This window comes from Phalaenopsis equestris, unplaced genomic scaffold (genome assembly GCF_001263595.1).
Source record: "Phalaenopsis equestris unplaced genomic scaffold, ASM126359v1 Scaffold000002, whole genome shotgun sequence".
NCBI classification, from domain to species: domain Eukaryota; kingdom Viridiplantae; phylum Streptophyta; class Magnoliopsida; order Asparagales; family Orchidaceae; genus Phalaenopsis; species Phalaenopsis equestris.
The window spans coordinates 50160457-50185011 of NW_018164444.1; the positions used below are offsets into that span (position 1 = coordinate 50160457).

Below are 24555 nucleotides of genomic sequence, written 5' to 3' on the forward strand. Positions count from 1 at the left end.
ATCTCTATCTAGGTAAATAGCACGGTGTCCAGTCTCCTAAAGACGGAGCCATAAAGAAATAAATCATCTTGACTAAACTATGCCCTATTTGAGATATGGTAAGCCCTCTAATATAAAATCTTCATCAAACATTATAAAGTCTCATTCCAATGTTAATACACAAATGAATGGGTTCATCATCACAATTAGATTCCACTTCAGGTTCATTTATATGAACCTGATTGGTTTTTATATTTTAAATCCTCTCTTTTAGCTTGATTGATATCCTAACACAATTACTTTTGCTCCAATTGAATTTGTAAAACTACTAAAATAGAGAAGTGTCCCATAAGTATTATGCGAAAACATTATTCCATGAATAATTAAAATTAAATTTAGGAAAATACAAAAAAATTAGGTGCAATGTAAGAATATGAGTGTTGAGAAATAAATTCTTTGATTACTAAGCTTAAGTGTAATAGGAACGAGAACATTAATCTATATGAGAGATAAATTTAAGAGGGATAAATTAAAAAAAATGATTATATTAAAGGGTGAATACATTTTGATAAAAATAAGATAGTTTAAAATAGATTTAAGAGATTTAAATCCGTATAATGAAGAATAAAAAATGCATCAATTAAATAAAAGACTATTATTAGTAAAAAATTATTATAAAGAAATAAAGAAAATAAAATAAAATTAAGATAACACTGATAAAATTTGCTTGAAATTATTTTTAAATAATAGGTTTAACACCTTAATTAACACACGATAGAAGGTATTGGAATAAGGATTCATAAAGACGACCTCAAATAGTTGAGATAAGGCTGACAATGATTATCTTCAAACGTATATTATTGTAATTATAAGCTTTGAATGTTCATATCTTCTCTTCAATCATCATAGAAAAAAAAATATTTTTTTCATATCCTCATTCTAGCATGCACCAATGTATGAACCCACAAGACACAAATGAGACACCAGTTTTATAAAATAGAGGATGCGTGCAAATCACTAACATAATGTATGCGTGCCCGTCCATATAATTTTAAAATAATATTTAGTAATCTCATAAACTAAATAACATGAAATAAATAAAAAAGATTTGAACTTTGCAAGGATGAAAAATTAGAAAAATTTAATCATGAAAAAAATATATAAAGATTATCATAGTATTAAAAACTGAAAATAGTCCACAAATAAAAAAGCAAAATTATGACAATTATTAATTACATTGAAAAAATAACAAGTAATAAAAATTTAACAAAAACTAAAAAACCTGTCACAAATAATTTTTAGAGTATTGCATATATAAAAAATAAGCACATGCTAGTTGGTCCAACACAAATCATCAGAACTTTATATTTTATTATACATTTTGTTACTATTTAAAAACTTTAAACATAATTATTTAGAGCAAGCATGTACAATTTTTTATTTTTTTTTATTTACATTGAAGATGTGATAGACATGTCTGACATGACAGACACTGCACACTGATTTATAAATAAGTGTTTGCGCATCATAGTCATCATTATACTTCATGGTCTAGTTCTATCGTCACTGTTTTTTCAACAAGTCTTTGTATTGTTTGATTTATGTAATTAGACACATTGATAATAATATTCAAAATTGACAACATCGTGATTTTATCCTCATTGTATAGAAAGCGGATTTTGTAAATGCTAAATAGTTTAAACTAAATTGTAATATGAATCTTCTAATTCTTTACCTAATATTAATAGCACATTTAATTTTGAATAAGTTGTAAATATCAATATTTCAAAGAAAGGATCATATAGTAGTGAATCATACTAATAACATTGTTGGAAAATGTTAGTGCAACGCTTCTTTTCCTTTTCCCACAAAAGTTTGAATATTGCGGCTTCATGAAGTTTCTCACGTTAATTAGTATGCCCATGTTTCTAGAACAATAATCAATTACATAAATTAAAAAATTTCAATAGCAATTATTATTGCTCGAGTACATCAAACGTCAATCAGAAGCGTTATTCACATGTTCTAGCATTCTGAATATTTGGGGTTAGCTTCTCAACTTTTATTTTCATTCATTCATGTTAGGTGCTAGTGCAACTTATGAGGTTAACATTAGTGCAAGCAAGTGGCGTCTTTTTCAATTTTCAGTATGTAATACACGTGCTTTAGAGAGCATGTACGGGTTCTAGCAAACACAAGAAATGGAAAGGAAAAACCCAATAGAGTTCACTATGGAATATGATGAATTAAATAACTATAAATATTGTGTAAAGAGTTAACCTAGCATCTGAAAAGTACCAGTGAGACAAAGCAAAGGTTTCATAGGTAAATTGAAAATCAAAGTCGTTTATACCTCTCCCACTTTTATGTTCTGCGCACCATCTCCTTTTATTATCTTAGCAAGATAGCCTTCTTCCATGCATTCCATTTCCACAGTGGCTTTATCCTAATAAAGTGAAGAAGCAACAATCATGATAAATATCAAAAAATGTATTGAATAATAAAATGTGTTCACAGATATCCAACTATCCTACAGTTTCAACTTCACAGAGAACTTCACCGGGAGAGATTTTATCTCCTTCCTTCTTCAGCCACCTTGCAATGTTTCCCTGTTGGTAATGTTTCAGAAAGCTTAGAGTTTACAGGATAAAAACTTCGCATTTGATAGCACAACATTTAGGTACCTCTGTCATGGTAGGAGAAAGAGATGGCATTCCAATTTCCTGATGTGAAGGAAGGTCTGAAATAGAATGACAAAAAGCACCCTGAGTACTCTCATGAAAACCGAGAGCAAAAAGAGTGAATTTTTCTCTTATGGATCATTTAAGCTTAGGTGGAGGAATAACAAAGGTATTAAACAAGAAAAATCAATAATATTTCCATGAACTAATCAGTTACATATTAAAAAAAAGCAAACTACTCCATGAGATAAGCAATAACACTAGATACAAATCAAACAAAAGTCAGGCTTTCTTCCGAATTGCGTCATATCAAAACTAACTAATTTGCAGCAAATTTGACTTGATTTCATCAAATGCACTAAGGGTGCAGAAGATGCTAATGAACTAGAAAAAAAATATAAAATGAATGTTGAAACAAAGCTGCCCAGGAAAACAGAAAATGAACCAAGGGTGCAGAAGATGCTAATGAACTAGGAAAAAAATATAAAATGAATGTTGAAACAAAGCTGCCCAGGAAAAGAAAAAATGAACTGAGAGTGCAGACGATGCATATGAACCATTATGTTAGGTAGGATAAAAAGGAAATTTAGAGACAACAGTTTAGAAACAGTGGTAACCGAACATTCAAAATATTTAGCAAAGTTGCACATCAGAAAAATGATACGATCGGACATCAAAATCAGCAAGTTTTTTCATAGAAATTAGGGCAAACATAAATTTGATTTCCCAAACACCAAATTAAAGCAATGCAACACTAATAACTTACACTAATACAATGGATAAGCACCTATAATTCGAGAGGTAGGCGATCTCTCCAAATTTCTACAATTCGAGAAGTAAATCTCTCCCAAACCCTAAACCTAAAACTCACAAGAACAATCTCATGCCACACCCTTACACTAAACATAATAAGCCTATTAATATCTAACAGTAATAACAATTATAAAAGACTAACTTGTCCTTAGACGTACAAAAGAAAAAATTGCCCTTAGACTAGACATTGGTGTAACAGAAAACTTAGCACATAGAAGGATGAGTGTCAGATTGTATGTCCTCATAGATTTGCTCTGTCATTAGGAACCATATAAAGATAATACACAACATTTACAAAATTTCTAATATCGTTCTCAAGTAGTTCATTTTTTGTTATTGATGAGTTGCTCTCTTCACTTTCCTAGCACCAAAAATAAATAAAGAAAATACAAAAAAAAAAAGCTTATCAACTGATAATCTCTGACCCTTTAGAACGGAATGCACCAAATACTTACAAAACTCAAGATAAATTAAGCGGAATGCTTGCAGCAGCAGAAGCGGTCACCCAAATCAAAATTTATTGCAATAAATATTAGTATGTTTTAAATAACGAACTATAAGAATAAGTATTTATTATAGAAGGCAGGTCAATAACAATGATTGAGTTGCATCTATTGTGAAAGCGAGAACAAGAGCCATAGAAACAACCTCCTGCAAAGCGTAAGACTAAGTGGACGAACCTCTCCCTAGACCATGCGTAAGCATGCATCTTCTTCCCTAGCAATTCCTTTTAATCAAGAATAGTATAACAAGTATATCCTTTTATTAGTTGGAACATTTATCCAAATTTAACAAAATTTTGGCCTGCTTTCCTAGACAACAGCTAATCAAAACTTGGGATCACTTCTGAGAGCCCCTCTTTATCATTCAGTCATGTCATGCTTAATCTAGCCTTTTTTTATTTTTTATTTCAGCACTACTTCTAGCCAAGTTATTCTTGTACTAACCTATTCATCCTACTCCTTTTACATTGATTTCTTCTGCCAAATGCATTTAGGTTTGAACTACTCTCAAATATACATGAAAACCACCTATCTCTACAATCTCAAACCTAATTTTTAAAAAACACTAACACCTCACTAAAATATATCACTTAACTTCCTAATCTTCCAAATCTCGCAACATTTTATTCATAACATTCTCCCTTCTTTACCAAAGCACTCTATCTTAGTTATATCCGTAACATGACTTTGAAAAAAATATCAAAGATACAAATAGTAATCAATACATCCTTTGTAACTATTAGCTGATCATTATAATTTTTATTCATGTCATGTACCAAAATTTTGTTCCATTAAAGGTATAAGGCCATTAAATCTAAATTTTCATCATCTTATTTTCCATTGGACAGTTAAAACAATGTCATCTAAAAATAAACCACCCCAAAATGCCACACCAAAAAATATGTATTTTCCATAATCTTATTGTTACAACTCAGTTTAAATATTTGTTGCAAGTTCGTTCATGAAAAATGTTAAAATATGGATAACCATAAGTGAAATTCTTTACCATAATCTCATGTATGCCAGTTATTTCATCCACGCTCGCTATAATATAACAGTTGTCATTTTAAACTCTATAGATTTATCACATAATCATCTTAGCATTCCTAATTCTCCTTCTTAATTGACTAATGATCTGTAGCCAACCTCACAATGTTATTGCAAGAACCCAAATTTAAAGGCTAGAATAGATTCATGAAGATTATAAATTTTTGGGATAATTACATACAAAACAGCTGAAACATTCACTATAGAGCAACTGTTAATTAGCGTCTAAATTACGTTGGAAATTTTTCCGGCGCGACTGATTAACGTTTGTTAACGTCGCCCGGCGGTCCCAAAATCAGAAGAAACAACGCTAGCGAGTTGGGTCTAGTAGAGGTCGTTAATCCGACGTTCTAGTATTAGCTATGGCCGACGCTAAACTCACTTAATAGCTTCGGATTAGTGTCGGCCAAAGCTGACGCTAAATCTGACACTAAAGCCCTAAAATATGGCTCCCACAAACCACAACTCTACTTCACATGCTCCTCCTTCAGCTTCGTTCGTTGTCTCCTAAGCTTCTCTAGCAAATCCAGCTCTGTTTCACCGCTCCAACCTTATCCAAGGTGAGAAATCTTCTTCCACGCCTCCAAGCTTTGGTTTAGCATAAGTTTTCATCTTTTTTTTACTTGCATAGGTGTTAGATCCAAAAATACAAAGGTTTTGCTGAGTTTTTACGTATTCCATTGTTAGGTATGCAATACATATGGATTTTATGGTTTTCACTAAGTTTAGGTGTGAGATATATAAATGCTAAGAAATTTATGCTACAAAATAAAATTATGGTGTGAGATATATAAATTCATAAGAAAATTGTGATATGTATGTAAATATGAAATTTAGGTGTGAGAAATGTGAATGCTTAAGAAATTTGTGATATATATGTAAATAAGAAAATTTAGGTGTGAGATTTGTAAATCCATACGAAATTTGTGTTGGGTATAAATATGAAATTTAGGTGTGAGATATATAAATGCATAACAAGGTTGTGCGATGTTTGTAAATATGAATTTTAACTGTGAGATACGTAAACAAAAAAGAAATTTTGTGCTATGTATCTAAATATTAAAATTTAGGAGTGAGATGTAAATACATTAGAAATTTGTGTTATTAATGTAATATGAAAATTTCGGTGTGAGATATGTAAATACATAAAAAAAAAATTATGTTATATATGTAAATATGAAAATTTAGGTGTAAGATATATATGGAAACACATACGAAATTTATGTTGTGTCTGTAAATATGAAAATTTAGGTGTGAGATATATAAATTCATAAGAAATTTGTGATATGTAAGTTTAGTGTGGTAGTGTTAATTTTCTCTGAATTTATGGGCTATGTGTTTCGAATATGAGGTATAGGTGGCTTAAAATTTCAAGTAGGATGTGTAATGTGTACATGCGCTAATCTATAGAACTACATTTATGGTACAGAGGAATATTTGAAACGTTAAATCGTGGATGTATAACAGATTATATCCAGAAAAAAAAAAATTAACTGACGAGTTTATTGCTGGTGCTGAAGAGTTCGTGCATATGGCATCGCAGCTGTCCGTTTACTTCTCAGAGGTAGGTTCAGATGCCCCTGTGCGAAGCAAAAGAGTCAAACGTATCTAACACCTGACAAAGTGAAGTTGAATCTATACCGTAGGGGATTTAAACCCGATTATTGGTATTGAACTTCACATGGTGAATTTGAACCAGATGTTCAGTACGGTCATGTAGGAGCCTCATCAAGTTATGCACCACCAATTGTTCACGATTCAGACATGTATGAGCAAATGATTGATGATGAGACTAGGGCTCATTTTGTTAGAAGTGACTAATGAAAATCAGGAATCAAATAGTGAAGCACAACAATTCTATGAACTATTAAATGCCGCCCAACAATCATTGTCAGAATGATGCACTTCACACATACAGTTAACAGTCGCTCTAAGAATGTTGAGTATTAAATTCGATTTTAACATACACAGAGAATGTTTCAATTAGGTAATAACATTATTAAAAGTGACAAATCTTTCTAGTAATTTAGTTCCAAAATATTTGTACAAAACTAAAAAGTTAGTGGCGAAGTTAATACTATCTGAGAAGATAAAATGATGCATCAACGTGTATATGTTATATTACAGAACGAATGCAGAAGAAACAAAATACAAATTTTTCAGTGCTGATAGGTTCAAACTGAAGGGAAGAAAGAGTAAAAACTAGAAGAATATTCCTTACAAATGTCTCTTTTATTTTCCTCTCATTACACGGCTCCAACAATTGTTTGCTTCTATGTGCACAACTTCCCACATGACATGTCATAATACTGGATTTGTCAATACTAGTACAATGACAAATCTGTCAACTGGTGAAGCTTGGAAACACTTCGATCACAGTTATCCAAATTTTGCAGCAGAATCATGCAACGTCGGGCTTGTTTTATGTAAAGATGGGTTCGCACCTCACAATCATGCTACGACACCCTATTTTTGTTGGTCAGTTATTATCACGTCATATAATTTACCCCCTAATATTTGTATGATTGTGTCGTTCTTATTTCTATCGTTGATCATACCAGGTCCACATTGCATGGACATGTCTAAAACATTCACTTTGAAACATGGAAGAAAAAATTTATGATTTGATTGTCACCAAAGATTCTTAGCACGTGATCACCTGTTTTGGAGGAATAAATATGCATTTTTTAGAAATAGGGTTGAAAGATCAAGTCCACCTTCAAGGATTTGTGGAAGTGATATATTGCAGATGATCAGTGGAGTTCTAAAAATCACTGAGAGACTAGATATAGCCTCAAGTCGTCTTCTAGATTATGGCGTTAACACATAATTAAATGAAGCGGAATATCTTTTGGGATCTTCCATACTAGAAAACCAATCTGATCAAACATAATCTGTATGTTATGCATAAGTATGCATTTTTCAAAAATAAAGTTGAAAGATCAAGTTCACCCCCAAGGATTAGTGGAAGTGATATATTGCAAATGATCAGTGGAGTTTCAAAGATCACTGAGAGGCCAGATATAACCTCAAGTCGTCTTCTAAATTATGACGTTAACACATAATTAAATGAAGCAGAGTAATTTTTGGAATCTTTCATACTGGAAAACCAATTCGATTAGACAAAATCTAGATGATATGCATATTGAGAAATTCTTTTTGGATAATATATTTAACAATAATCTTGATATTAAGAGAAAAACAAAGGATAACGTCAAAACAAGAATGAATTTGAAAAATTATTGCAAGAGGGGGTTAGAACTGAAAGAGACAAATGGAGATAAAGTAATAAACCCTAAAACTACATATTGTCTAACATCGAATCAACGAAGAAACAATCTTTGAGTGGTTGCATTCCTTGAAGTTTACAAGTGGTTGCGCCTCTAATATAGGCCGGTGTGCTGATTTGGGCAAGGAGAAAATATTTGGCATGAAGAGTCGAGATTGTCATATTTTCATGCACGATTTATTACCTATTGCATTTAATGTTCTACCAAAGCCGGTACTCAGTTCATTGATCGAAATGAGTATATTCAAGTGCGTAAGCACTTTGGATGTTCATTCTCTGCAAAGTCTTGACACGAATATTTCATTATTATTGTGCAAGCTCGAACGAATATTTCCTCCCTGATTCTATAGAGCATCTGCCTATCAGGAGGCTGTACTGGGGGGCCGGTTAAGTGCAGGTGGATGTATCCCTTTGAGAGGTATGTATTTTATTTTAGCCTGAGAAATTCTTATCTTTTCGAAATTGAATAAACTGTGCAAATTTTTGAATAAAATAAAAGAGACTATTAAGAATAAACCACGTCTTGAGGGTTCGATATGCGAGGCATACCTATTACAGAAGAATTACTTTAAGTTCTAATTAATTGGGATCAGGGACAACATACGCATTAAACTGTTGGACAGGTGCCTTTGTAAACAAAATTATCGGTATTTCAGATAACTGGTGAACCATTATGTAGGCAAGTTAGGCCCTACCTAAACGATGGAGAGCTTCAAGCAGCTACTTTTATGTTCTACTGAGCTGAGACAAGGTACAATCATTCCTACAGTAAGATTAAATATAATCAAATATTTTTACGGAATGTTGTACCATTAATTCAGACATACAAGTCACAATGATGTCTGCAGGTTATTTATGGAGAGCTTGAACGTAGAGGATGACTCTCTTGTAAGCAAGAAAATTGAAGAAGAATCTTCAAAATGGTTCGAATTACACGTACGTTGCAGTAACTTCAAAATTAACTGGTATATTGTGTAATTGTATTATACAAAGTTAAATTAATTATACTATGAAATTTCTACTAGGTCCATGATACAAGCATCAGAATCACATACTAAGATTTATTAAATCTTGCTTGGGGCCTAATCGTAGCGTGAAGACATGACAAATATTTGAAGTTAACGGTTACAAATTTCATAAAAGCTTTTAGCATGAAAAAAAAAAAAAACTTATAATTGTGATGTTTGTGTTAGGAAAAACAGACAAATAGATCATGAAATCAGCTATTATAACATACAAAATGAAGTAGTTTTGTTGCAATATTCGTGCTATGTTGAATGCAATGTCTACATGTTCAACTGTGAGTGGTTTGATCCCGTACCTAATCAAGGAACTCGGACACTCGACCCGTATGATATTACTGAAGTTAAGATAAAAAGAAGATATGCAAAGTATGAAACAATTATTCTGACAAGTAAGGCTAGTCAGGTTTATTATATTCGATATTCTGAGATAAACTTGATTGGGTTGTTGTATCGAAAAATAGACCATAATAAATTGTTGAGATATAGAATGTTATCGAACCTATTCACTGAGAGTTAGTTATGTCTAATTTTTGTATTCAGCTCAGCTTAATCAACGAGGAGTTACCCCTAGAGGTTACCACAGGGATTCATGAAGAAATCCCTCTAAATATGAATAAAAATGATGATGAGATTGACGAAAAAATTTTAAGTTTTTCAGCATCTGGATAATTGAATGAAATAAATTAATGGAATGTATACTTAGATGATTAGTTTTTGCACCATTTTGCATTTACTTTTGCTTCTTACATTGTAGTTGTCCTGCTTAATTTTCTTGATAATTTGCGTAAACACGACATTTTTCACTTTTCTGCTTTTATTATTCTATCTTATATTACATACTAATCATGCTCATTAATTCTAAATTTTTTTTCCTCTTGCAGATGGTAGATTCTTAGCCTCCCGAGAGACCCCGCATTCAAGAGACTTTGGGAAACACGTATCGGAGGTTGAAGAAGGTCGTCTAATTTGCAGAGGTCGTTTTACTAGTTGTCGGAACATCACCAGCAGATCCGACAGATTTTTGAGGTTTGTGATAGACATAGGCATGGGAATATGTTCACGACGGCAAGTAAGAAAGAGCGGATGCCATTGTGGGTTGGAGAGGAAGTCTAAGCTGAGTTAAACCGAGCATGGGCCTCTGCAGAGTACCAGAGGAAGAGACTGACAAATCAACTGAATCGGACGACGGAGGGAGCTAGAGGGGCCACCTCCACATTGGAGGTTGGATCTCCCACACGGAGGACTATTGGAGGCTGGTAGGATTATGTCAAAATTCAAAATCTTACAGATTTATGTATTCATGTGACTCATATTTATCTGATCACATATCCAAGCCAAGAAGTTTGACAGAGAGTCATCCACCGCATAGTTGCACGTCCATACACATCGGCGCGCGGGCACACAACAATGGTTATCCGACCACTCGTCATTTCAATGTAAGTATTAAAAATTTAATTATATTAATATGTCAGTTAATGCTTAAAATGCCAAATAATATCTGAATTTTGCTATGCATGAGTACGAGCAGCTTCGAGAGAGAGGGAGATGACCAACTAGACCTCGCCGTCGTCAGCAGTTGTAGCCAGTCTACCACTGTGCGGTTCGATTATAAGTTGAGAACGCATGAGACGGGGAAGAAGGGGAATGTGTATGACCTCAAAGCAAAAGGGATGGCATTTGAGGTCGAGCTTTTCCAAGAAGCTACACGCGACCCTAGCTCATTACAAGCTCAGCATAAGGAGCTTGTCAGGCGTGAGACGATGATGAATGAGGAGCTTCGACATGTGTTTGATGCCAGCAGGTCGTTGCAGATAGCCCAGCATGTCTGAAGAAGAGTTTTGATCGTCAGAGCAAGCGACACATGCGTCCAGTTCGAGGAGCAGGATGATGAGGATGAAGATTAGGTTTTTCTTCTGTGTTTGATCATGTTCCCCGGCATAGGGGCTAACTTTTTTTTTTCATTTCTGTATTGTACGAACTTTCAGTTTATTGTATTGTGAATTATGATCATTTTAATCCGTTTATATTAAATCTGATTTGGTATTATTAAGTGTATATTGCATATTTCTTTTATGAGTTGTGATGATAGATAAATATCATATTATGTTGATTGTGTTTGTTATGTGTAAGTATGTGGAAATCTAATTATTTTAATGTATCGTTTTTGTTTCTTACAAGTTAGCATCAAAAAATTCCTACACTAAAACCTACAATCAGCCAACGATACAAGTCGCTGTTAAAACAACACAATAGCGTCGACTATGGCCGACTCTAATTAGCATCGACCCTGTTCGACTCGAATTAGCGTCGACCATAGCTGATACTATTGCGTCGCTACATCAGCATCGCTTGCATGTTCGACAATATTTTTTAGCGACACATGATTTCGACCCTAATGCAGACTTAATTAAAATCTGACGCTAATGCAGATGCAAAATAAATTAGCAACACCAATTTTAACGTTAGAAAAAAACGACGCTATTCCGACACTAATTTGAATTAGCGTAGGAAAAATGAAATATCTGATGCTAATTGGGCTTCTTATAGTGATTTTTATTTTACAAATCAAACACGCATGTGATTTTTTGAGTTGTAGAACCAATGCATTTACGCATGTCATGATCAAACGATTGAGAATTTGATAAAAATGAAAAGCGTGAGCAAGGGTTTTATCATGAATTTTGATGTTTGAGTGAGAATTTGAAAAATGGATAAAAGCATGAGCTTTATTAGTAAATATAAATGTTTTAAGTGCTCTGTAATTAATTGCCCCTAATTTTTTTTGGAAATTCTACATCAATCTACTAAACAATTAAAGATATCTTGAGCAATGGTTCATTCTTTGGATCATTTTTTACATATGATTCATTTTTCTCGCACTGAATAGTAAGTATCCCTCAAAATTTTTTTGGTTATTGACATATTGAATGGCAAGCATCAAAAATTTGTGGCAGGTAAGCAAAGGTTGATTGTCATCAGATGGTTGTTCACATAACTCCAATCACAACTTGGATTATACATCCAAAAGGTTTCTAATATGCTCGTTCCCGATATGCTGGCGCCTGCAGGCAGGAGAAATGACGGGAGGATAGTCCCCCTCGATGGGTCGCCGGTCCAAGAAGGATCGACTTAACCTGGACCGGCCATCTAGCCAGACCAACAAATCTGAGCAACCTAATAGCCTAGAGGGGCAGAAAACCTGGGAGAGGCTGACTATAATTGCAGCGTTCGCCCCCCTCTAATCACGTACGAGAGGGGAATTAAGAGGGGTGTGGGGAAAAGATTGAAGGGCTTTTGGGAGAGTATTTATGAGAGCTAATTGGCTAGGGTTTGTTTTATTTTTTGAATTACTGCAGTTTTTCTTTTTTCTTGGTGTTCCCAAACGCGTCTAGGGTTTGTGAAGAGAAAATCTACCTCTCAAACAGTAGATCAACATTGTATCTTGTTTGCTTTCATTGATATCAGTAAAACAAGCCATCAAATGAGTTCCCCCACAACTCTATTGCAATTTATTCATTGTTTGTTCACTGTTTTTTGTACTGGGTTGCATTGGTTTTGCTCTCGGACATTCCACAAAGCAAACAAGTAAGAAAGTAATAAGATAGTTGCAAAGCAGTAGTAAAATAGTTGCAAGGTAGTAGAAAGAAGTACAAAGTACAAATCAACAAGAGAAGCCAACAAAAATAGCAATAAGGCTTTGTTTGAGAACACGACAAAACTCTGTTCCATTGCAGAGAAGGACGAAAAAATTATTCTCGTATGTTTGGTACATCCCTGCCTCCCCACAATGCATCGACCACAAAGATGTTTTTGCGCCATTTCAAAACGCAAGAGTGTCAAATAAGGATACGCCTCCGTGAGCTTTGATGAACGGAGCAGCTTTGGTCTGGCTTTGCATCTCGCGATACCCTACTAAGAGGAAGAGAGGAAAGAGATAGACACGTAGTGAAGAATATTTGATTCTTTTGTGGGGAGTTTAAAGCACTAATTCATGCACGAAATTCATAGATTATTTCTTTTCCGCTCCACCCATCACACTATCCCTCCTTTAGCCTTAGTATCTTAAGCTCCGGAACCCAAAAGCGATCCATTATGGCATCTGTCAAGTACTCTTGATGCTTTGTATTTGCATCCAAGTAAGAAGGCTTTGAACCTACTGCCCAGCATTTCGCTGTCCCGGAAATAAAAATGTCCAAAATACATGTCATGAGTCATTGATCCCGTGCTCCTTCACCCCCTTCTGATCTCCAAGGACAACGAAATGGCCATTTCAAAGCATCCTTTCAATGTTCACACCATGGAGGAGGTCATGGCAACGATGAGGTGGAGGAAGTGAGTTGATATCTAGTCAAGGTTATGCCACCAGAGCATTACCCTCAAATGGAGACTTATTACTATAAGAATGGCTCGCAGCCATGGACGTGGAGCAAGCTACCGTATACAAGTTGTAGTATCCATGGAAGCAAAATTGCCTCTATAAAAAAAAATGATCAAAATTAAATCTTTTTAATCCAAGCTTTAGTATATTGATATGATCTTTTACTTTTGAAGATGTGCCCGACATGGCAATGAGAATGAAGAGGCAAAAAATGGCAGCCAATCTATTCTCCTATCTTTTTATTTTTAAATGTGACAATTAAGTATTAAAAAGTTAATAGATCATTTTGTACTCAAACAATCATTTATAATTTAACAACCGTAACTTTATAAAGCATTTCTCTCCGATGTAGCATTTAAACAGGCTTTTTCAAAAGATAAAGCCTCCTCAAACGAAGCCTAAGGCAATTGGCAAAGCTAGGGTACCTATAGAGATAAATATGTTAAGAGAAGCAACTGTAGGGTTTTGTTGCAGTACCATATATTGTAGTGTACGTTTGCTACATTACCAGAAAGATAGTTATCCTGCTTTTGTTATAGGAAAAGGGGTATGAATCGGCATAAAATGAAGAGAAAGGAAATTTTGGGAGAGCTTTCCTTTTATTTCAGATAATGAAATTTTACTATTAAAAAAATGCCTATAATTAAGGTAGAAAAAACATTGCCATCAAATCATAAATAAACTCTACCAAAAAAAGGTAACATTGTTTGAACTATAAATTTGATGAGATCACACTAAAAATAATATCAATATATATTATTCTAATTTAAATTTAAATAAAAACTTATCCAAACACCTTAAAAACTAAAACTCAACATTACTATATTATAATATAATTGAAGATTGAATGATCTAGCCTCAATCTCCCTAAAATGATGCTGGATAAATAAAGGCACATACAAAGTTCTAATAACATCATTTGATCTCAGCTGTGTGATCAAAGTTACAATTGAAAATTTATATGATGAAATTAGGTTGTTAAAAGATCAAGAAATATGTTATTTTGGTAATTCCATGATAACACTTGAATTGTAAGGGATACTTCTTCTAATAATCTTATTTGAAATTAACAGTCAGATTAATTATCCCATTTATGATCAGATCCCTAAATCATGGGTTCCCCATTTAAGATAATTTCAGTGCAGTGAAATCATAATATCATGTGGGGAAAGGTTTAATTTCTAATCTTCCTACTATACCACTTTATTGTCTCTGTAAATTGATATTATAACAAGTTAGCAAGGAATGGTTAAAATATTTTTGAAAAATTTAATTATAAGAGCTTCTTGGATCAATAGAGCTTGGATAGCATTTATTTCATAAGATCATCCCCTACAAATGTCAGAAAAAATTCATTGGGTATAATATTTTGTTTGACTTGTTTATATAGCAGTATTGCCTTTTGTAGGCTTGTCAAAACTGATGAGCTACGAACTTCATAGCTTTATGTTTATTCAAATTGGCAAGTGGGTGGGTCTTCAAGTCCTTCGAGTAATTGAGGATTTAGCATTTGCTCAATTTCCCTTATAAAAGACAGTTTTCTTCATTGGGAAGTCTTTGAGAGAATCAAGGGCATGTTATTGTTTAACTATTTTGCAATCATGAGCAGACCTTAATCACCTTCATTTAGAGTCGATTTTACTGACCCATTTTGATAGATTAATAGATTTACCAACATGCCAAAGATGACTGGATGTCCTTTTACATCCGCATGCCACCTTTTTTTGATGTACAGAGAGCAGTATCAACATAATTTTTTTTACTTGCATCAATAAGTATACCTGCTTGCCTTTTTGTTAGTATGATTACCATCGACATGTCAAATATTTTTTAACAAAAAGTTATTTCCCTCACTTGTAAACTAAAACTATCAAGTCACTCATTATAATATGGCATACCTATCATGAAGAAAAGAGCAATTAAAGATAAATTTGCAAATGTCATGTGGAACCATGCCACATACAATCTCGTTAATGTAGTTCAGTGCTTGCAAACTTCCAGTGACATTAGCAATCAATCTTCATCTCTAGCCTCCTTTGAATTGAACTTAAATATTGGGATGAGCTACAAAGTACAACCCTGGTCTTAGCACCGAATTGGGGAAAAATTTTCTTCAGGCTAATAATGTTAATGATGAAACTTATTACCTCTTGCTTGTAAGTATCATTAGAGCCGTTTATTCGCAATTGAGATTTAGCGTTAGTAAAATTTAATAAATTCATAAATCGTAACTATGTTAAATCCATCCTAATCAAATATTTAGTAAATCCGGATTCAAACCAAAACGAAGACAAAATTTGGGACCTTAAATATGAAAATTCAAAAATCCACAAAGCTCCTGCATTTTAGTGTTTGGCTAGATTTGGTAAATCTGGTGATAAATATTATTAAAATGTGCTATCAAACACCCTCTCAAGATGAATAACCCTTATACGTTCACATTGGAGGACAACCCATTGATATATCTTTCAACAATAATAAAAAACAGAGATAGCTCGTCTCATCCACTACAATGTCAAAGATAAGTCGAACGTCTAAGCACCCACCTAAGGCTCCAACATCTCAAGATAAGTCGAACGTTTAAGCTTTAACCCATTGTTATCTTATTAGCTCGATTTAAGATTAATTATCAAGAATAAGTTGGGCTCACTTGCAATTTAAGAATTGAATTATAATGCATACATCAAACGAGTTTGTACAAAGATTTAATCTCAACATGATTGCTTGATGAAAAACTCTGCAATGTATTTGTGACATTTTTCTTATTGTTGCCTCAGATTGTCACTTCTACCAGGCCCTTAAACTATAAGGTAGAACTCTAATTGTATCAACTACTTAAGCATCTCTCAAGTCATCTCTTAATGCACATTCATCTTTCAATGAGTATTTCACTGTGCCACTACAGGATGGAAGGCAATCATTTTGGAGGTGCAATACCCATACAAGGTGAACCACAACTATTCAATCCGTGAAATACTCATTGAAGGATGAATGCGCATTAAGAGATGCAATACCCATACAAGGTGAACCACAGACTATTCAATCCGTACATAGAGCTCTCAGCATCACTTGGCCCCATCATAAATAGACATCTCTAATTTAGCTTCCATTTTGAATGCTTGCATCATTCCTTCATAAATGGTACCAATATTCTCATCTTCATTATCTCCATTCACATCAGCATTTATGATTGAAGGAGAAATGTGACTTTAGCCATTAGTTGTAGTGATAGTTGTTTGCATCCTCATCCATTCCATTAATCAGGCAAATTGATCGATAAGATTTAAAATAGAATCATTTTTAGCCATTGATTGTTTTCTTCAATTTCTTCATCTTGTATCCTTATTTAAATTATGAAGAATATCCAAGACAAGCAGATTTCTCTTGTCTTTATATCCATTTTTTTGTACTACAAAGCACCAAGGACCAGTATTTTGATAAAAGTTGATTGATAGCCAACTTCTCCACATTCCTAAGTAAGCCCACAATGAGAAGCTAGAAAATATTGCCATATCAATCAATCAATAAATTAAAAGTTCAACAAGCATTAGTTTGCACGATAAATGACTTTTCCTCTATGATTTTGCCATATTATTGCAGTACAATGTTTTTGGTTATTTTCTATTTAGATAGCAAGCAGCAATAGTTTCTATTAAAGCAAGCAGCAATAGTTTCTAGTAAAGCAAACAGCAAGGCAACAGGCAGATAACAGTAAAACAATTTAAAGGCAGCAGTGAAATAATTGCAAGGTAGCATAAAAAAAATTCAAGGCAGCATCAGAAGTAACAACAACATCAACTAAGCAACTGATAAAGCTCCAATATCTAGAAAGCTCAATACGGGAAGAACAACAGTTACTAGAGTTTGATATAGCACCTAGTACTGCAGCTACTATTTTGCCAGATATCATGATGATAATTATGTTGCCCTGGTTAGTAAAAACAAGGGCTGATGGTTTTGAAGGGCCGTATAAATTTGGAGAGGAGAAAAGAAAGGTTTGGGGGATAACTTCTTCAGTTTTAATCAAATGCCATGGCAAAAAAATAATGCATATAAATAGACAATTACAGCAGATTCATATCTAATCTAAACTTCTTATCCAATCCTAACTAAAATCCCACCAGAGGAAACCTTATCATAAAAATCAAGATAAGTTCAAACTGTAGTTAAATCTAGCATAAATCAACTTAATTTTAAATTTAGATTCAAATACAACCTTATTGAAATAATTCTAAAATTCGAAGTCATCTTTATCCCGCCATAATCTATTTTATGATCCGATGGTCCAAAATCCAAAGTCTTGATCTAAAGTCTTGATCTGCTGATTATGTTGTTCGATTGATGATCCAATCACACCAATGGACTCCTAATCACATTCTTTTTAATCTCAAGGGTTCAACATGAGAATGACCATTGTCAATAATTTTCATGGAGAAATTGAACCAATAAAATTCAATGAACACGATCTATTTTATTTTTTCATTATCTAATGCCCATATCATATAGGATGCCTCTTCTTAAAGCCTTCCTTGAATAGACGATCAGACTGACCATCAGTTTCACTATATGATCTCAAAATCAACTAGTTTTAATTCTGCTAGTTCTAATATCCTAATATTTTATAAATTAGATCTATGATACCAAAACCAAATACAACTAGTTATAAATTGATCCTTTCTCATCAATATTTAATCATGATTATTTTCTAATTTACTAATGTTGCATCCATGCAATCAAATTCTGTAAAACTAGACTTATAAGCCTCTAGACACTAAATTTCATATCTTCTCTATGGTTCAAACATCAATTAATACCATGTCAACTAAAAACAACATACATTTTGAACATTATTGTTAATCACATCAAAGAAAAAAGTAGCCACCTAATGCATATCAACATTACCAAAACTGCAAATTACTTATTGCCACATTATATATATCTCTAACAACTTCAATCCACACATTTTTCATCTCAATACATGCCAATCAATTACAGAGTTGTACTATCAAATGCAATTTTAAGGCTAATGAAAATCAGATGAAAACAAATAATTCACAAAATTGGAGAATAGCTAGTGGCGAATAAAAGACAATTTAACCCTCAAATTACTGTAGAAATTGTGATCTGCTAGTAAAATTATAATTTAACTGATAAAGAAGCATTTCATCAGTCCTAAAGAGTTGCCTAAAACTCATAAAAGTAACATGGTTCAATTCCATTAATTTCCATGTAATATATAATAAACATACTAACCTGAATTGGCTGAATAGAATCTCACCGATGCTGCATGTGGACTGAAAAACAGAAAGTGGTCAACATTTCACCAAGGAATCAATCTTTCAATGAAACAACATATGATGACTTACCACAATACAACTTTGACAAACCGAAAGCTAGACACAGCGATACTCGTTTTAGAAGTGTTCTTGGTCAAACGAGAAATGGACAACAACGTGGAAGAAGCCTATATAGAGCGACAACAAAATATACAAGTTAAACAATCAAAATATGGCAAAAGCATGAAGAAGAAAATTTAATGCATGCAATTAGCAGCAGTGATGACGCATTAGGATATCGAATTAATTAAGTTGACGATAACCTTGGTTGTTGGGGAACATCCCACAGCTATGCTGGCCTCTACATCTCCTTTACCTGGCAAGCCACATCCACTGCTCCTTAGCAAACACTCAAACATAAACCACAAAGCATAACATGACCACAAGTTGATTATTTGCGTGGGCAGGCAGTTGTGCTTGATTATTTGTGTGGGCGGGCGTGTGCTTGACCATTTGTGTGCTCGGTGTTTGTGCGGGGCAGAGAGATTGATTCATGCATTAATTTTCAACACTACTTGTAGTTAAAGCTGTAAGCAGCATGATGAATACTCGCACAACACACTAATAAAAAAGTTCTTCTGCATTAAAAATATAAGAAGGAAAAATGAAAAAAAGCCTACCAACTCCTCTGCTAGCAAAAGCACCAACAGCATCAGATGAAAAGTAGACAGTAGAAGCGGGCCTATGTAGTAGAATATTTTGAGCATTCTTGAGCTGCAAAAGCATGAGGTACAAAATAAAAAAAATAAGCAAAAAAAATAAAAACAAAGAAAGCTTTTAAGGAAAAATTGGATGGGTGTAATAGCGGTAGAGACTAATGCTCTTGCGCTTCATGATGCTTCTAAGAATGGCTATTGTCTATTGGTGATATTTAAATTTTATAAAAGTAACCCGAAACACTAGTATATAATTTATCAATATGCTAAAAACTTGAACCAATAAAACCCAAGAAGCAAACCATTCCAAACTGTTATTTTTGGGGGTAATATATAGAAGCATTCTTGCCAAACAACTGACCATTTCATCTTCGTTTTACCATTTTAATTTCATAACCCTAAACATTAACTTTATTTCCAAATTTTCTATTGCTTATGTACATGAATGAAGCATCTAAACATATACTCCATCATATCATGCACTTGTTTAAAATTGAGCAATATTAGTGCACCTTCAGATCCGCCTCATTCTTTTTTTTAAAAATTGCAATAACCTCAGTATCCTAAGTTAAGGCATACACCTCATCCACGATGAGGAGTGCCTTGCCTCAAAAAATGCCTCAAATTTTTTAGGATGTCCGCCAATGTAGCTCACATATTAACTCTCACATCTCACACACTAAATAATAAAAAATAAAAGGAAAACATATTCATAAGAGTTTATGTAATTGAAATTTTAATTGTCAACATAAATTATTATTTTCATTAATATTTTTATTAAAGACTCTTAATTAAAAAATAAAATGTAACTAGGATTAAAATAATGAGGAATGGAAAAATATAGATACAATTAAGGATAAGGACGATATAAACAATTCATTATCCCGATGATTCTAATGAAAATCAATTGGGTGATGAGAGTAACAATAACTTTTAAAGTTAAAAATTCAAATGTTGATGAACTTTGATATCCTTGTTTAAACAAGGGGTACTACGTATGAGAGAGAAACTTACCTTAAACTTATTTTGATTGCTATGTTTTAATAATTTAATATCTTAATTTTTTTAATAGTTTAATGTTTGTATAACTCATCGTATTTCATAATTTAATGTTAGGATATTAAGGTGTTACTTCCAATTTTTTTACTTAATCATAATATTGTTATATTGCTTTTTAACTTGTTAATAAGTTAGAATATAAAATGCTATTTCTTACTTCACCATTTATAGTTTATACAATATTTATCAATTCACGCATTTTTTTAAATTTAAAGCTTGTCTCAAAACACCTTGAGACTTATGCCTCGCTTAAAAAAAAAAAACCCCCTTGTACCCAATTGAGCAATTTTAAACATTCTATATCCACAATAAGTGCGTTGTTACTCTTATTGAGTCACAAAATAATCATTTTACTCTATAATTCCCTAATGGACCACACAACCATCTTAATGTCCTTGTTTCTATCATATTCAACTTGGCCTATTGGTGTACCTTTTTGGGTCAGCATTCAAATTCATATGGTATATTCTTTAAAGTCTTTAAAATGGTGGCTAATGTTTTTTTTTTTTTTTGGTCAATTTGTTACAACTAAAATCACTGTAAAGCACATATTGAAGAGTGAGCTGCCTTGTGATTGTGTTAATCATAAATATAAACCATGAAAAAGGTGTCTTCACAATATACTACCTTATGTCTCACATTCCCCGCACAGACTAAAGTTGTGATGCTTCAAAATTTTCAAAGCAAAGAACGAGAAAAATATTACCAGGCAAGGCATAAATCACCATGAAATTTCCTCATCATATGTAAGCTACAAGAGCTTGTCCTTCATAACACAACTTCTACACCAAAAGTCATGCTTTCTAATACAACTCCATTTGATTTATAATTAATCTAATTAACCTATCACTTCATGTTCCAGACCCATTGATTAACAAAAAATTCCATACATACCCAATATTTATTCTAATAATCCTAAAATCATTCATTCTCAAACATCTAACTTAATAAATCTCTCGATAGTGTTTTGCCCTTGATCATTTTATATACCTTTTTTATTCCTTCCTTGGTTCCCAATCAACCATACAAACCTTTTCGACTTCCTTATATATTACCCTCTTCACAAAACTACCAGAATTCTTATAACTACCATATATCACACGAATAATTAAAGTTTTTTTCATTTTTTAAAGTAAATTCATTTTCTATATTCAACCTCCTCAATCCGCCACCTCATCTCCGTATTAAAATCCGATCATATTTTAAACTCTCGTATAATATCCATGGAAATCTTCTAACTACAACTACCCATTTTACCTACATTAGGGGCCCGTTTGGGGCAGCTTAAATGTGCGGCGGTGTTTTTAAAAATGCCGCCCAAGTGTTTTTATTTCGCGTTTTACCTGGGTTTTTCGAAACACTGTTTTTATATTCTATTACACGGGGATCGCGGGTATATCCCCACAATCCGTGTTTGGGCTCCATTTTTTACTCTGCTACCCTCCTAAGCCCGCAGCCGACCTTCCTTCGAACATTCGACGTCGATCCCGCCTCTGTCGCTCCGCAGGTAACAAAACTCATTTTCCTGGCTCAACTCCTCCCTCCTTTCCCCCATTTTGCCGAGAGATTTAAGATTTTGGCAAGAGATTTCAGTCGATCCATCTGTTTGGAAGTGTTTGGTGGCTAAAACCTAAATCCGGTTTGAATATGCAAGTATCGCCGGTAAAAATGTAGATCCACTGTTATTGTGATATGTTTGAAGCATACTCCATCCCCCATCCCTACCTTTCTTCGAACTGTGTTTATTCGTATCAACTAAAAAAAAATTTTCGTGTATTGTTCGTATGGTCTCCATGCTATTCAAAGTTATTAATTCTTTTAGGGTATTTGTTTGAAAGGCTAGAAGATATTGATGCAATGCTCTGTTCCCTGCGATTTGGTATTCAAGTTGCTTTATATTTTAGAGGTATCATTTGGTTCATTTTTTGTATAAAAAAGCTTTTGGTGTGAGTGGTTCATATCTTTGGTATTCTTTGAGCCATATTTTATGACTTTCTTCAACATGTCACATAATTTCTTAGAATTTGTCAGTTCTGTTTTTGGGACCATGCTATTTTTATTAGGAAGATTTACATACACATCACTTAATTCCTATGTATTTACATATCTAACACCTAAACTTAGATTTTTACATATATGTCATCTTACCTATGCATTAGAAGGTGTATTTTACTTTTTTAAAAAATATAGTTATAGAAAAGTAAAAATAGTTATAGTTTTTATGTGATTTGAAAGATTTGGATGGTATAAATGTAAAAAATAAGGTTTTGGTATGAGATATGTAAATATATAATAATATGATGGTAGGTATGTTAATGCCCTTTTTTATTATTCATCTTGTTTGTGGTGTACACGAGTTGAGTCGAGCTTATTATTTAAACAAGTGGACTTGATTGAGACGAGATTATTATGACAAAATTGGTTAAAGAAACAATTCTATTGTGTCGATGTTTGTTCACAACTGAATGGGTAAAAAAGCTTGCATTATGTTGATGACTGCAATTTTCCACGATTATTGGATGGATAGTTGGCTGTAAAAAACATCGAGGCATAGATATATTATTTTGTTCAACAACATGAATTTGCTTGCAAATTAGAACAAGTAGGAAAAAGAAGCAACAACATAGAGCTATAAAAATTTTATTGTTATTTCTTGCATATTTGGCTTGGCAACAATGAAAATTAAGGTGATAAACATTTTTTGGCTCTCACGTTATGTTTATACAAATAGTTTGCACTGGTTCAATGAATATTCTTTTACCGAGATGGCGATAAGCATGTTTACTTTAGTATGAAGTTTTTGAAGGTTGACAGTTGTGTTCCTGTGCATTTAACTAATGAGTATAGAATATGAGTATAGAACTTTGGTGCTTATGTGATAATAGTGTTATTTTAGAGTGCTATGTGCAAAAATATAAATATAAATGTGATATTAAAGAGTTGAGTGTTATGCGCGAAAATATAAATGTTTAGGTGTCAGATATGTAAATGCATTAGAATTATGTGCTATTTATATAAACGAAGCTTCTTGGATGAATTGACTATATGGTATTGGTGTATGATTGTTGGATGAATGTTTATGTTTGTTTTATTTTTATGTGCTGGTGTTGGAAGAATAGAGGAATGAATTTCTGATTTGGAATGCTTTTAGATCATCATGGATTGTTGTTGGCAACCGTTGCTTCCACTTTTCTGTTGTTGTAAAACAGGATTTAAGACACCACCTGTATATATAAATTGATAATTTTGTTTACACCACCTGTATATAGCAGTTTGGACGACCACGTAAATTTGTTATCGGGAATCGCTGTCTCCGCACTTGGGTAAGTTTACTTTTTATATTTCCTCAATTTTTTATTGATCTATTCTATTTTTAATAACTGCAGAACGATGAGTTCCAAACATTCAGGGAAGTCCGAGAAAGTGATGTGTCGTTGCGGACTACTGTTCTTGATATTCACTTCACGTCAGACACATAGCTTCGGGAGGCAGTTTTACAAGTGCCTGTGGTGGGGACAAGAACCAGAAGACTGCAAATTCTTCAGGTGGGCTGACAATGCAACTGTTTCTATGATATATCAATTGGACACAGCTGCTAGGAGTTTGATAGTACCACAACGGGAGACCACCGCATATGGTTGTTGACCTCATTTTTAGTGAGGTCTTAGTCTCCTACTCTTAGAACCTATAATCTAGCCTTAGGAGTTCCTGGTTGACCATCCTAGCGAACTAGTAATGGAGCCCACCTCCCGTAGAACTTCAAGCCACTTCTTGACTCATTTCTGTGAA

At 33.4% G+C, this 24555-nt stretch overlaps 1 protein-coding gene across 2 annotated transcripts in view; it reads right to left on the reverse strand.

Moving 5' to 3' along the window:
- The window catches only part of LOC110031967 (dihydrolipoyllysine-residue acetyltransferase component 2 of pyruvate dehydrogenase complex, mitochondrial-like), a 48240-nt gene that overhangs the window by 11536 nt on the left and 12149 nt on the right, over nt 1–24555 (reverse strand). For both annotated transcript variants that reach the window (XM_020735438.1, XM_020735428.1), the window contains exons 3-9: nt 19672–19765; nt 19315–19367; nt 19082–19179; nt 18969–19009; nt 2664–2719; nt 2514–2588; nt 2333–2425 (exon numbers count right to left, since the gene is read on the reverse strand). In XM_020735438.1, the coding sequence (XP_020591097.1) occupies nt 2333–2425; nt 2514–2588; nt 2664–2719; nt 18969–19009; nt 19082–19179; nt 19315–19367; nt 19672–19765 (510 nt within the window). The remainder of the gene's footprint in view (nt 1–2332; nt 2426–2513; nt 2589–2663; nt 2720–18968; nt 19010–19081; nt 19180–19314; nt 19368–19671; nt 19766–24555) is intronic.